We start from the raw sequence: 16087 nt of genomic DNA, 5'->3' as shown, positions 1-16087 counted from the left end.
CAAAGGGTATGCACATTTTTGTTGCCCTTTAGGTACAGTTCCAAAATAGCTCTCCAGAAGGGTTGGATGAGTTCACAGCTCCACCAACAGTGTAGTAGTGTCCCAGATTTCCCAAAACCCTTCCAACAATGATCATTATCCTTCCTGGTCATATTGGCCAATCTGAGAGGTGTGAGGTGGTACCTCAGAGAAGCATTAATTTGCATTTCTCTAATAATTAATGATTTAGAGCATTTTTTCCTATGGCTATGGATCGCTTTGATCTCCTCATCTGTAAATTGCCTTTGCATATCCTTTGACCATTTGTCAATTGGGAAATGGCTTTTTGTTTTAAAAATATGACTCAGTTCTCTGTATAATTTAGAAATGAGTCCTTTTTCAGAATCATTAGTTGTAAAGATTGTTTCCCAATTTACTACATTTCTTTTATATTGGTTTTCTCTGTGCAAAAGCTTTTTAATTTAATGTAATTGAAATCATCTAATTGGTTTTTGGTGATGTTCTCCAATTCTTCCTTAGTCATAAACTGCTCCCCTTTCCATAGATCTGACAGGTAGACTAGTCCTTGATCTTCTAATTTGCTTATAGTATTGTTTTTTATGTCTCTCTCCTGTAACCATTTGGATCTTATCTTGGTAAAGGGTGTGAGGTGTTGGTCTAATCTAAGTTTCTTCCATACTAACTTCCAATTATCCCAGCAATTTTTATCAAAGAGGGAGTTTTTATCCCAATGGCTGGACTTTTTGGGTATATCAAACAGAAGACTACTATAATCATCTCCTGTTTTTGCACCTAGTCTATTCCACTGGTCCACGACTCTATTTCTTAGCCAATACCAAACAGTTTTTGAAGACTGATGCTTTATAATATAATTTTAGATCAGGTAGGGCTAAGCCACCTTCTTTTGCACTTTTTTTTCATTAAGCTCCCGGCAATTCTTGACTTTTTATTTCTCCATATGAATTTACTTACAATTTTTTCTAACTCGTTGAAGTAATTTTTTGGAATTTTGATTGGTAGGGCACTAAACAGATAGTTTAGTTTTGGTAGAATTGTCATTTTTATTATATTAGCTCTCCCTATCCATGAGCAGCTGATATTTGCCCAGTTATTTAAATCTGATTTAATTTGTGTGAGAAGTATTTTATAATTGTTTTCAAAAAGATTCTCAGTCTGTCTTGGCAAATAGACTCCCAAATATTTTATATTGTCTGAGGTTACTTTGAATGGGATTTCTCTCCCTCCTGTATCTTGCTAGACATATAAAGAAAAGTTGAGGATTTATGAGGGTTTATTTTATAACCTGCAACTTGGCTAAAATTGCTAATTGTTTCCAGTAGTTTTTTAGATGATTTCTTGGGATTCTCTATCATCATGTCATCTGCAAAGAGTCTCTTTCTCCCCAATTCTAATTCCTTCAATTTCTTTTTCTTCTCCAATTGCTGATGCTAACATTTCTAATACAATATTGAATAGTAGTGGTGATATTGGGCACCCTTCTCTCACCCCTGATCTTACTGGGAATGCCTCTAGCCTCTCCCCATTGAATATAATGCTTGTTGATGGTTTCAAATAGATACTGCTAATTATTTTAAGGAACAGTCCATTTATTCCTACACTCTCTAGTGTTTTAATAGGAATGGATGCTGTATTTTGTCAAAAGCTTTTTCAGCATCTATTGATATGACCATATGGTTTTTGATAGGTTTGTTGTTGATATAATTGAGTATATCAACAGTTTTCCTAATATTAAACCAACCCTGCATTCCTGGAATAAATCCTACTTGATCATAATGTATTATCCTACTGATGACTTATTGTAATCATTTTGCTAAGATTTTATTTAGGATTTATGCATCTATATTCATCAGGGAAATAAGTCTATAATTTTCTTTCTCTGTTTTAACTCTTCCTTATTTAGGTAACAGTACTATATTGGTTTCATAGAAAGAGTTAGGCAGAGTTCCATCTTTCCCTATTTTTCCAAAGAGTTTATATAGGATTGGAACCAATTGTTCCTTAAATGTTTGGTAGAATTCGCTTGTGAATCCATCGGGCCCTGGAGATTTTTTTTTAGGGAGTTCACTAATGGCTTGTTGAATTTCTTTTTCTGAGATAGAGTTGTTTAGGTATTTAATCTCATCTTCATTTAACCTGGGAAACTTATATTTTTGTAAATATTCATCCATTTCACTTAGATTATCAAATTTATTGGCATAGAGTTGGGCAAAATAATTTCAAATTATTACTTTAATTTCCTGCTCATTGGTGGTGAGTTCACCTTTTTCATTTATGATACTAACCATTTGGTTTTCTTCTTTCTTTTTTTAATCAAATTGACCAGAGGTTTATCAATCTTATTGGTTTTTTCATAATACCAACTTTTGGTTTTATTTATTAATTCAATAGTTTTTTTGCTTTAGATTTTATTAATTTCTCCTTTAACTTTTAGAATTTCTAATTTGGTATTTAATTGGGGATTTTTGATTTGTTCTTTCTCTATTTTTTTAGTTGCATATTTAGTTCATTGATTTCCTCTTTCTCCAATTTATTCATGTAAGCATTTAGAGCTATAATATATCCCCTGAGAGTTGCTTTGAATGAATCCCATAGGTTTTGGTATGTTGTTTCATTATTATCTTTATCTAGGATAAAATGGTTAATTCGTTCTATAATTTGTTTTTTGGTCCACTCATTTTTTAAAATGAGGTTATTCAGTTTCCAATTTATTCTGGGTCTATATCTCCTTGTCCCGGTATTGCATATGACTTTTATTGCATTGTGATCTGAGAATGATGTATTCACTATTTCTGCCTTTCTTCAGTTGATCATTAGGTTTTTATGTCCTAGTACATGGACAATTTTTGTATAAGTTCCATGTACTGCAGAGAAAAAGGTATATTCCTTTCTATCCCCATTCAGTTTCCTCCATAAGTCTACCATATCTAATTTTTCTAACAATCTGTTTACCTCCTTAACTTCTTTCTTGTTTATTTTATGATCCAATTTATCTAGATCTGATAGCCGGAGGTTGAGGTCTCCCACTACTAGAGTTTTGCTGTCTATGTCTTCCTGTAATTCTTTCAGCTTCTCCTCTAAGAATTTGGGTGCTGTCCCACTGGGTGCATATATATTCAATATTGAAATGACTATTGTCTATGGTACCTTTTAGGAGGATAAAGTTTCCTTCCTTATCTTTTTTAATGCCATCTATTTTTGCTGCTGCTTTGTCTGAGATAAGGATGGCTACTCCTGCTTTTTTTACTTCAGCTGAAGCAAAATATGTTTTGGTGCAACCTTTTACCTTTACTCTATATGTATCTCTCTGCTTCAAATGAGTTTCTTGTAAGCAGCATATTGTAGGATTCTGGTTTTTAATCCACTCTGCTATTTGCTTACGTTTTAAGGGAGAGTTCATCCCATTCACATTCAAGGTTATGATTACTAATTCTTTATTGCCCTCTGTGCTATCTTCCCTCTGTTTGTATTTCCCCCCTTTCCCCCTTTTTATCCATATTCCCCAGTATTCTATTTCTGAATACCACCTCCTTCAGTGTGTTTGCCCTTCTATATCACACCCTCCCCTTTCTTTCCCCTTTCCCTTTTCCCCTTCCCTTCCTTTTGTTATTTCCCCATTGTCCCCCACTCACCTTCCCTTTCTCAATACCCCCTCCCCTTTTCCCCTTTTAATTCTTGAAAAGTTAGATGTTTTATAAGTTAACTGAGTATGTGTAGATTGACTTTAAGCCAAGTCTGATGAGAAGATTCAGGTGTTTCTCCTCTGCTCCCTTCTTCCCCTCTATTACCATAGGTTTTTTGTACCTCTTAGTGTAATGAGATTTACCCCATTCAATCCCCTCCCTCCTCCAGTCTCTTTCCTGTCCCCCTTTTTAAGGAGGTAGTTTTTTTTAAATCATTCTAAGTCGTAGAAAATTGGGAGCATCTGTCCCTTCTAGTTCAGTATATTCTATTGAATAGTGTCAAAATTCCTGAGAGTTATTAGAGTCTTTCTCCCAAGTGGGGTTAAAGCCAGTTACATCCCATTAGATAGCAGTCTCATGGATAGGTCATGAATGTCCATCATTTCTAGCTAGGTATATTCTCTCTGTTAGAGTTACAATTCTCAAGATTTATGAGTCTTTTTCCACCCCCATGCTGGGATATAGCCAGTTTCAACTTACTGGATTGCATTTTTTTCCTTTTACTGCCCCCCCCCTTTTTTTACCTTTTCATGTGTCTCTTGAACCTCCTGTTTGATGTCCAAATTTTCTGTTTAGCTCTGGTCTTTTCATCAGAAGTTTTTGGAATTCTTCCAATTCATTAAATGTCCATCTTTTTCCCTGGAAGAGAAGGCCCAGCTTTGCAGGAAAGTACATTCTTGGCTGCATTCCAAGCTCCCTTGCTCTTCGAAATATCTCGTTCCAGGCCCTTCAATCCTTTAATGTTGATGCAGCCAGGTCCTGTGTGATCCCTACTGTGGCTCCTTGATATTTAAATTGTTTCTTTCTGGCTGCTTGCAGGATTTTCTCTTTTATCTGATAGTTCTGGAGTTTGGCCACAACATTCCTTGGTGTTTTCATTTTAGGATATTTTTCTGGTGGGGATCAATGTACTCTTTCAATAACTACTTTGCCTTCCAGTTCCATGATATCAGGGCAGTTTTCCATCACTAGATCCTGTAATATTAAGTGCAGGCTTATTTTCTCTTCAGTGTTTTCAGGAAGTCATATAATTTTCAGGTTGCCCCTCCTTGATCTATTCTCTAGGACAGTGGTTTTGTTGATGAGGTATTTTACATTTGCTTCTATTTTTTCTATTTTTTGATTTTGTTTAACTGACTCTTGCTGTCTCATGGAGTTACTAGTTTCTGAAGATTCCATTCTTGTTTTTGGGGAGGAGTTTTCTTCATTAACTTTTTGCAACTCCTTTTCCAGTTGGTCAATTCTACTTTTGAAAAAGCTTTCCATTTGACCAATTGAGGTTTTGAGAGAGTTAATTTCTTTTTACATTTGCCCATTTGAGGATCTGAGAGAATTATTCTCATTTTGTATTTGTCCAATTGCTGCTGTGAGAGATTTATTCTCCTTTTGTATTTTTCCAATTGTACTTTCTAAGGTTTTATTTTCTTGTTGCAAGGTATTAATTGTCTCTCCCAAATTTTTAAGCTCTTTCCTTATTTCTTCAAGGAAGTCTTTCTGTGCTGGAGACCATATTGTGTTCTCCTCAGAGTTTCCAGGTCTCTCTGAGTTAGGATCTTTCCCTTCCAGGAATTTCTCTATGGATTCACCTTTCCGCTGACCCTTCTTCATTTTGCTAAGACCTTGAGTTGGGGGGGGGGGGGGGCTGGTTCACCAGGGCTTGGGATCACTAAAGGCTTTACTCCTTGAGTGCAGTTTCTCTGGCTGGCCAGTAGAAGGTGTTGGTTGCTTTCTCTGGAGTGTCTGTGACCTTGCTTGAGGCCTTCTCTCTTTGCTTGAAGGGAGCGGTTGGAGCTATTGAATTCTTTTGCCTTCAATCAATGGTGGGCTTTACCCTGGTCTGAGGTCATTCCTCAGCTGTGCTGGTTCTTCTGCTCACACACCTGGGCCTGAGGCAGAAGTAGTTTGCATTTGTTTGTTTGGGAGGAGGTCTGAGTTGTAATGGGACCACAGGAGCCCAGGATGGTGTCCACAGCTCTCCTGCACCAGAACTCTTCCCCCAGCCCCTGTCCCCAAGTTCCAGGGCGGACAGCACCAGCACCAGTGCCTCTGCTCCCCGCCGGACCCAAGCCCTTGTCGTCCAGCCCCACCGCTGATCCAGCAGGTCCGGCTCTCGGGCCCTCAGACTCCCCGTTCCAATTTAGTTGTTAATCTGGCTGATCCGGGGCTGATCCTCCCTCTCAGATTGGCCAATATGACCAGAAAGGATAATGATCATTGTTGGAAGAGTTGTGGGAAATCTAGGACACTATTAGTTTGTTGCTGGATCTGTGAACTCATCCAACCTTTCTGGAGAGAAATTTGGAACTATGCCCAAAGAGCAACAAAAATGTGCATACCCTTGATCCAGCAACACCACTACTGGTCTATACCATGAAGAGATGATGAAAAAGGGTAAAAACATCACCTGTACAAAAATATTCATAGCAGCCCTGTTTGTGGTGGCAAAGAATTCGAAATCAAGTAAACGTCCTTCATTTGGGGAATGGCTTAGCAAACTGTGGTATATGTATGTCATGGAACACTATTGTTCTACTAGAATCCAGGAGGGAAGGGAATTCAGGGAAGCCTGGAGGGATTTGCATGAACTGATGCTGAGTGAGATGAGCAGAACGAGAAAAATACTGTATACCCTAACAGCAACATGGGGGTGATGATTAACCTCGAAGGACTCATTCATTCCATCAGTGCAACAACCAGGAACAACTTGGGGCTGTCTGCAATGGAGAATACTATCTGTATCCAAAGAAACAACTGTGGAGTTTAAACAAAGACCAAGGACTATTACCTTTAATTTAGGGGAAAAAATGGACATCTTATTGTCTGATCTTGCTATCTCTTATATTTTAGGTTTCTTCCTAAGGATATGATTTCTCTCTTATCACATTCAATTTGGATCAGTGTGTACCATGGAAACAATGTAAGGACTGACAAATTATCTTCTGTTGGGGGTGTAGAGGAAGGGAAGAAAGATTAGGGGAAAAATTGTAAAACTTAAAATAAACAAAATCTTAAAAGAAAAACTAAAAAAAATTGGTTTTTAGTATTTTTTCATTTTCCAATATATTGTTGGATCATCATTTTCACTTCTCCACCTCATACCCTCTAGTTTTGGGTAAGAATATGAACTAGAAATAAGTTAATTTAATATCTGTACTCTTCAAGGTACTATTACCTAACCAGTTAAAATCTGATTCTTTTAAAAAAAATATATTCATAGTACCTCACATAAACCAATACAGTAAACCGCCTAAATCTCTGTCATATTAATTTCCTTTCAAAAATAGTCATATTAGGGGCGGCTAGGTGGTGCAGTGGATAAAGCACCGGCCCTGGAGTCAGGAGTACCTGGGTTCAAATCTGGTCTCAGACACTTAATAATTACCTAGCTGTGTGGCCTTGGGCAAGCCACTTAACCCCATTTGCCTCACAAAAAAAAAAAATAGTCATATTCTCATTTCTTCCTATCTTATTTTTATATATGTTTAATGAAGAGAGAAGAAAGTCTTGAAGACTAAATGTAGAGAGGGAAGAAGCAGTTTTATCTGATTTACTTAAGCCATAATAGATTCAGAGGTTTCTTTTTAAAGTGAGTGTAGATAGATAGAAAGATAGATAGATACAGATATATATATACGTATACATTTATATGTGTGTGTATCTATGGATATGTACACATACACATGTAGTTTGTGTATATATGCATACATGTATATGAAGGCATTATATATGTAAATCATATGCATTTGTGTATTTTTTTAATGTCAGCTGATGGAGTCATCTCATTCTACCCCAATATAATTGGGGGAACTTTTTTAAATAGCTATCTGACTTGAAGTCACCAACAGCAAAATTCTTTATACTCTAGGACTTTTATTAGTGCTTTAACACTTCTCTCTACTTGCAAAGGAAACACATTATTTCAGTGAAATGTATAATCATTTAATGGTAGAACTGGAAATTATCTTATTGGCTCAAGTAATTTAACTTCTCTAATTTCCATTTTCTTCCTTTGTAAAGGAGAAAACTGCATTTCAATGAAGTTAAATGAGTTATTCCAGAATAGAAATGTTTTTAATTAATTAATTAATTTAAATTTTTGTGCAAATTTTTTTAATACATTACTAAAATATTCTTGTTAAAGAGTACACATAATACCCCCTCCCCAAAAAACTATAGACCCTCATGAGAAATAAAGTAAAGGAAAGAGAACAAAAAATGTGCTTCAGTCTGTGTTCCAACACCACCAGCCCTGTCTCAGGTGGATCGCATTCTTTATGATAAGTCCATCACAAATGTTACTTCCATATTTTTCCACCATTGCTGTTGCTGATCACAGCTCCCTCCTTTCATTCCTCCCCACTACCATATACTATATTTTCTCTCTCCTTTCACTCTGTCCCTCTTCTAAAATGTACTGTAGGGTAGCTGAGTGGCACAGTGGACTGATCACTGGCCCTGGGGCCAAGAGACCCTGAGCCCACATACCACCCCTAAGGCCCAGCAACCACCCAGCCCTGTGGTCCTGGACAGGCCTTCCAATCCCAGCCCCTTGCAAGAAGTAAAAAAGAAAATGTGTTATATCTGACCCCTCTCTCCCACGATCCACCCTCTCCTCCATCATTCACATCCCTCCCCTTCCCCCATCCCCTTTCTCTCCTTTTTACTCTAGATGTCTATACCACATTGAGTGTATATGCTATTTCTTCTCTGAGCTACCTCTGATGAGAGTGAAGTTTCCCTCATTCTCCCTCACCTTCCCCCCTTCCATATCATTGCAATAGCTCATTGCAATAAAAAAATCTTATTGTGTGAAATATCTTAGCCTATTCCACCTCTCCTTTTTCTTACTCCCATTACATTTCCCTTTTAGCCATTGACTCCATTTTTACAATCTGTTATATATCTTAAAATTCAGCTCTCTCCTATGCTTCATCCATAAAAGCTCCTTCTACCTGCTCTATTAAATGAGAAGGTTCATATGAACATTATCAGTATCATTTTTCTGTGCAGGAATACATGTAGTTCATCATCATTAAGTCCCTCATGTTTTACCCTTGTCCTTCACTCTCTATGCATCACCTGAGTCCAGTATTTGAAGGTCAAATTTTCTGTTCAGCTCTGGTTGTTTCAACAGGAACATTTGAAATCCCCCTGGTTCATTTTAAGTCCATCTTTTCCCCTGGAAGAAGATATTCAGTTTTGCTGGGTAGTTGATTCTCGGTTGCATTCCAAGCTCTTTTGCTTCCAGAATATTATATTCCGAGCCCTGGGAGCCCTTAATGTAGTTGCTGCTAAGTCCTGTGTGATCCTGACTGCAGCTCCATGATATTTGAATTGTGTCCTTCTGGCTTCTTGTAATATTTTCTGTTTGACTTGGGAGTTCTGGAACTTGGCTATAATATTCCTGGGTTGTTTGGGGGTTTTTTGCATCTCTTTCTGGGGGAGATCAGTGGATTCTCTTAATTTTTATTTTGCCCTCTGCTTCTAGGATATCTGGGCAATTTTCCTGTAGGAATTATTTAAAAATGAGATCAAGGCTCTTTTCCTGATCATGACTTTCAGGTATCCCAATTATTTTTAAATTGTCTTTCCTGAATTTGTTTTCCAAATCAGTTGTTTTTTCAATAAGATGTTTCACATGTTCTTCTAATTTTTCATTCTTTTGGTGTTGAAGTATTGTGTCTTGACTTCTCGGAAAGTCATCAGCTTCCTTCTACATCTGAAGGATTTGTTTTCTTCAGAGAGCTTTCTTATCTCCTTTTCCAACTGGCCAATTCTGCTTTTTAAAGAATTCTTCTCCTCAATAACTTTTTGAACTGTTTTATCCATTTGACATATGCTGTTTTTTTAACATGTTATTTTCTTCAGCATTTTTTTTGGATCTCCTTGACTAAGCTGCTGACTTCTTTTTCATGTTTTTCCTGCATCTCTCTCATTTCTTTTCCCAATTTTTCTTCTGTCTCCCTTATTGATTTTCAAGATCTTTTTTTGAGTTCTGTCATAGCCTAAGCCCAATTTCCATTTTTCTTAGAGTCTTTAGATGCAGAAGCTTGCACTTCCTCATCTTTAGATTGAGTATTTTGATCTTTCTTGGGATCATAGACAATGTATTTCTCAGTGATGTTCCTCTTTTTTCTCTGTTTACTCATTTCTACAACCTGTGCCTGGTTGGGGGGTGCTTTCTGAAGTTTTGAGTATTATAGGGACACCCCCCCACAAGGATCTCAGTGTGTGAAGTTCTGACTTCCTTCCTGGTCTCTGAATGACCACAAGCTCACCCCTCTGCCACAGGACTGATGTGGGGGGATACATTGTTCTATGGGGGGCCTAGACTGTGATCAGGATCTGAATGTGGTCAGAGCCCCAGAGTCCTGTTCCAGGTACAAAGGACAGACCTCTGAATTCTCTCTCCACTCCCCTACCTTTGGTGGGATGAGCACTCAAGGCTCAGTTGCCTGGGAGCTCCTGCTTACAGGCCGATCCTCCACACCTGCTTCTGTTTCCTGGATATGGGCTACCATGGAGCCACCACAGCTGAGCTGACCGTGCTGCCCTGAGGTCCTGGACTTTGTGTGCTCACTCTGGCAGAGGTCCCATCCGCTGATCCTCCAATTTGTGCCCAATGCTCCCTGGGGTGTAGGTCAGGAAACTTCCCCCACTGCTGTGAGCCACGGCTCCCAGGTGCCCTGGGGCTGCCTCTAGGAGGCTGAAGTTTCTTAACTCTGGCTGGCTGCCCCTCTAACTCAGTGGAGTGGAGCCTTTCCACTATTTTCCAGGTTACCTTGGTCTGGAGAATTGCTTCACTGGGTCTTCTGTGGGTTCTGTCTCTCAAAATTTAGAGTCATGATCTTAAGATTTTTTGAAATATTATGGAGAGATAACAGCAACATGGGGGTGATGTCCTTCAACCCTGAAGGACTTGCACATTCCATCAGTGCAACAATCAGGAACAATTTTGGGCTGTCTGCAAAGGAGAGTGCCATCTGTATCCAGATAAAGAGCTGTGGAGTTTAAACAAAGTTCAAGGCCTATTCCCTTTAATTTTGAAAAAAAAACAGGTATCTTATTGTCTGAGCTCTTAGACTTCTTGTCTCTTCCTTAAGGATATGATTTCTCTCTCATCATACTCAATTTGGATCAGTGTACAACATGGAAACAAAGTAAAGACTGACAGATTGTTTTCCATGGAGGGGGGAGGGAAGTAAGATTGGAGGGGGAAAATTGTAAAATTCAAATAATATCTTTAATAAAAAAAATTTAAAAAAAAGAAATATTATGGAGAGAATACCTAGGAGAGGCTCTTCCATTGCCATCTTTAGAAATGTTTTAAAATAATTATTTCATAATCTTAAAAATATAGGTGGACTTTACTATCTTATTTTACCTAGTCAGTATATACTGTGAAAACATATCTCCATCTTTTCCCCAGTCCTCAAAAAAAAAAATTGATGAAGGGCAGCTGGATGACACAGTGGGTAAAGCACCAGCTCTTGAGTCAGGAGGATCTGAGTTCAAATCCAGCCTCAGGCAATTAATTACCTAACAGGGTGACTTTGGACAAGTCACTTATACCCATTGCCTTGTAAAAAAGAACAAACAAAAGAAAAGTTTGCTACATTTAGATGAAATTATTGGGATTATAACACAATGGAATATATAAACTGTGGTCTGATTTATTTAATTTATAGGTCTAGCACATATCACTCCAAAAACTTGAATATCAATGTTAAATATACTCAAGGAAGCTGGACTGGATTAGTTGGTGAAGATGTGGTTACTATTCCCAAAGGATTCAACAGTACTTTTCTTGTCAACATTGCTATCATTTTTGAATCTGAAGATTTTTTTTTACCAGAGACTAAATGGAATGGAATACTTGGACTTGCTTATGCCACATTAGCCAAGGTAAACCTTTCCACTTATCATAGAAATCATTTCTCTAATTTTGATCTCTATGAAATAATGAGAATGGATACATAAATCTCTATAAATTTAGAAATAATTCAGATGTGAATGAATTCTCAATGTTAAGAATCTAGAGGTACTTACAATAGAAAAAATGAAATATCTAAGCGAATACATCTTAAAAAGTTTTTAATTTATATTTTTTGGAATATAGAGTAAGAAAATCTATAAAACCTTCTGAAAATTATCACAAATGTCATGTTGTATTATTGTAAGAATTTATTATTTTCCAGTTATATAATTAACAGTGTTAATCAAAAAAAGTGCCATGATTTTACTTACATTTAAGAGTTTTAGTATAGGTAAAGCCTCCTCAAATTTTTAAATTTGAACTTTTACAAATGAGGAAAGTGAAAGAAGAGATTTTTTCTGGCTAGAGTAAAAATAAGAACCTAATCACTTAGAAGGGACTTTGAAGCAGTCCTCAAAAGCTATTTTATTACTTTTCCATAAGAACAAAGTGTCTTTAAGGAAAATTCCTCCATCACTGCAGATAAAACTCCAAACAAATTAAAAAGTTAGTGATAAAAAAAAAAGTTAGTGATAAGTTAGAGCGGTAAGATGATGAAGTAGATTACTTAAATAGGTAGTATCCTATCTTTCCATAAAATTAATTAAATTAAAGAAGAAACTTTGTTTTGTGACAGTTTAAACCAGAGGTATTTCCACCACTTTAATTAAAAAATCTAAATTTTCTTTTCATGAGGACAAATAAATCTATTTTCTTATATGAAAATCCATCCAATTGGGAGAGAAGTTGAACTCCCTTTAATGCTAAATCGAGGAATACCTCATGCCATTGTCTTCCTGTAATACATTGTTTGATTATATAGAATCAAATTGGAGAACTGGGCTAGTGGTTTAATAGAAAGGACCATATAAAGGGCATTCTCCATATCTGAAGACAAGTAATTTTTTTTATAGTTTTGTCTGACTATATAATCATTAGAAAAACATCGCATATATCTCTACTTCCAAGTAAGGTAAATAAGAATAGTTTTCTTTGAGATGTTTTTATGGTATTCCATTGCTAAAAGTTTGGGTAAATATGAAATTTTTGGAAGTTTAAGAATATAAAACTTTTGTAATATAGATGATGAGGCAATATTTATTATTATACAACTTCCAAAGATAACCATAATTTTCATTAAAATTTTAAAGAGATTATACCCAATTATATTTCACTAGACTCCAAAAGACAGTGACAGTTTATAGAAAGGGGGATGAATCATAAAAAATGAACTTCAAAAAGTTTTGAGAGATTTAGTAATGTGAAGATAGTTAAGAAAAACAGAGGATGACCAAGAATAGGAATGAGTAAATACTATGACCAGTGTTCTTGGATTGATGACACCGGAAGAGTGACCTACAATTAGGCCTAAAATGATAGGAGAGTAGGGAACAAAAGGGAGACTTGATTACCAACTTGGATCCCCAAAAAAGAAAAATTCTCTTTTCTAAAGAAAAACCATTCTTTCATCTGCCAAGAGTATTAAAAGCAGACATCCAATCCACTTCTACTTATTCTCTAACCTGAACCAAAGTGTTTTAATCAAGACTATTGTGAGCAACTTTCAAAACCAGAACCTGAAATAAAGTTAACTAAGCACTTTGCTTCTCCTAAAATCAGTAATGTGTATGATAAGTTATCTTTTGTTCTGTGTCCATTGAGAAGATACAGTAAACAAAGCTAGAGAGAGCGAATAATAGCAGTTAAAATGTTTACTTCTTTTTAGAACTAATAAAATATTTTTTAAAAATACTTGATCAATACTTACTTAATAACTACAATTTTCAGGTCCTAGGCTAGGTATTTCAGGAAAAAAATAAAACATTTCTTATCTTTAAGAAGTTTAGATTTTATCACAGGATAAACAATTTTATACACAAATTTAAAATATGTTCACAATAAATACAAAGAAATTGAGGAGGACAATAAACCTCTGAGGATATCAAGAAAGGCTTCATTTAGATGGGTGACATTTGAACAGGACTTTGAAGGAAAATATTAATTCTAAGAGGACCGACTGAGAAAGGACTGAACTCCAGATGTAATGAATATCTGCTACAAGGTTCACAAAGATTATATAATGATATTGATTCCTTTGTATAAGGAATAGCAAGTAGACATTTTGGCTACACTATAGAATAAATGCATTAAGGGGAGGAATGCATAAAAAATTTAGAAATACAGACTGGAGTAAGATTGGAAGTGCTAAAGGAAGTCTTGATTTTTCTACCCCTATAAGTAAGGGAGCCACCAGAGTTCATTGAGCATGGAAGAGATGTGGTCAGCCTTGTGCTTTGATATATCACTTTAGTAGCCAAGTGGAAGATAACTATGGAAAAAAAAAGATCTGAGTTAAGGAAGTCTAGTTTTTTCGTACATTTGGAAATGAAGTTTTATTATTATTTAAACTTGTAAAAATTTTTCTTCACCAATGAGCTATACAAAAACAGGCTGTGGGATGTTTGTCCCAGAGGCCATATTTTGCCAGCCCCTGGGCTAAAAGAGAAGTAATGGGGTCCTAAAACAGTGATGGATATTTAAGAAAAAGAGAAAAGGAAAGATACAGATGACATGGAGAGAAAGTTAACAAAAGCGAACAATTAATATGATATAGGGCATGACAGAGGGCAAAGAGGCATTGCTAACCCCAAAACTATGAATCAAGATATGAATAATATCATATTAGAGGAAGAAACATAGGTTTTGCTGAAAGGATAACAAGTTCTGTTTTGGACATATTGAATGTGAGATGCCTAGACAATACTTAGTTGGAAATTCTAGCAATAGTTGATAATGTTCAAAGCTCAAGAAAGACTGGAAATAAATAGTAACATATATATATATATATCCATTGATATGAGAATGATCTCAGAGATTATAATTGAACCTATGGTATCCAAGAAAAGATATAGAGGAATATGAGAGTCCAGGATAGAATGTTGTGATATTGCTATATAGTTAAGAGGGGGAAATTGACTGATGATCCAGAAATGAGACAGACATATATCATGATCTACCATTATATGCACATACACATACATATATAAATATATAAATACACACAAATATATATATATATATATATATATATATATATATATATTGATCATAGTTTGATAGGCAATCTGTCAAAAGCTTAGTACTTTCAGGTCTGATCATTAACAGATATTTATTTATTTATTAAGTACTCACCATTAGATTCTAGACATTGAGATGAACTAAGACTTTGGGATATTTATATGTTTGTATGTATTGTATGTGCATTCATGTATATATAACATATATACATATATATGCCGGTAGACTGAGACAGAGAGGATGAAAAAGACCTGGAGATGCCAGTCCTGTTTCTAGGCAAGCAAATCATTGTTTCAGAGATTATTAATATACCATCTCCATCAGTGTGTCTCTTTATATCTGCCTTGCACTTGAGTCAAAACAGTAGATATAATATCTAGTAATAAATATGAGCTAATATTGCAATATTTAAGCTGCACAGAAAGGAAGATTTAGAAGTCATAGGAAGTACTGCTTATAATTTCTGAATTATTTTATTATAATTTTTTATTCTTTTTTTCATAAAGAAAATTTAGAGTATGTTGCTTGTTCCTGTTTACTTGATAATTTTTTAACCAAAATATGAGTAATGATGAAGTAATTGTACTTTTGATTTAATTTTTCATAGCCATCGAATTCATTGGAGACATTCTTTGATTCCCTTGTGAAGCAAGCAAATATCTCCAATATATTTTCCATACAGATGTGTGGTGCAGGATTACCAAGAGACAGAACTGGTACCAATGGAGGTAGTCTTGTGGGTATCTTTTAATCCTAAAGAAGAGAAAAACATGATTTGTGGAGTTTTTCCCTTAATCTCCTTCAGAATAATTACACTTTGAGTTGGCTATAAATGTACATGCATATATAGCATTAAATATGACAGTCATATTTAAATGTTATTTTATAATTCCTCATTACATTAAATTCTCTCATTCTTCTCCTAAGTTTTCCATTATAACTCCTCTTTACTCATATTTATAACAGAGTGTTTCAATATAGGAAAGAGGAAGAAGGAAAGAGTAGAAATCATTCCTATTCCAATTTATGTTTTATATATATATAGATATATGATTTATTTATATGTCATCTTTATAAATTATTCCTGTCTTTAATTCTTTTGTTTTGTTTTTTGGGAGTTTTTTTTAAGTTTTTGCAAGGCAAATGGGGTTAAGTGGCTTGCCCAAGGCCACACAGCTAGGTGATTATTAAGTGTCTGAAACTGGATTTGAACTCAGGTACTCCTGATTCTAGGGCTAGTGCTTTATCCACTGTGTCACCTAACTGCCCCTGAGTCATTAATTCTTCACCCATTCCTTGAATTCAAGTTCTAGGAGATTGCATTCCTAGACAA

At 35.7% G+C, this 16087-nt stretch overlaps 1 protein-coding gene across 1 annotated transcript in view; it reads left to right on the top strand.

The window, feature by feature from the left end:
- The window catches only part of BACE2 (beta-secretase 2), a 200894-nt gene that overhangs the window by 129007 nt on the left and 55800 nt on the right, over positions 1-16087 (top strand). Inside the window, exons 3-4 of the mRNA XM_074213848.1 lie at positions 11390-11606; positions 15362-15490. Of these exons, the coding sequence (XP_074069949.1) occupies positions 11390-11606; positions 15362-15490 (346 nt within the window). The remainder of the gene's footprint in view (positions 1-11389; positions 11607-15361; positions 15491-16087) is intronic.

Source organism: Macrotis lagotis, chromosome 1 (genome assembly GCF_037893015.1).
Source record: "Macrotis lagotis isolate mMagLag1 chromosome 1, bilby.v1.9.chrom.fasta, whole genome shotgun sequence".
NCBI lineage: Eukaryota > Metazoa > Chordata > Mammalia > Peramelemorphia > Peramelidae > Macrotis > Macrotis lagotis.
This window is presented reverse-complemented; position numbering and strand designations above follow the sequence as displayed.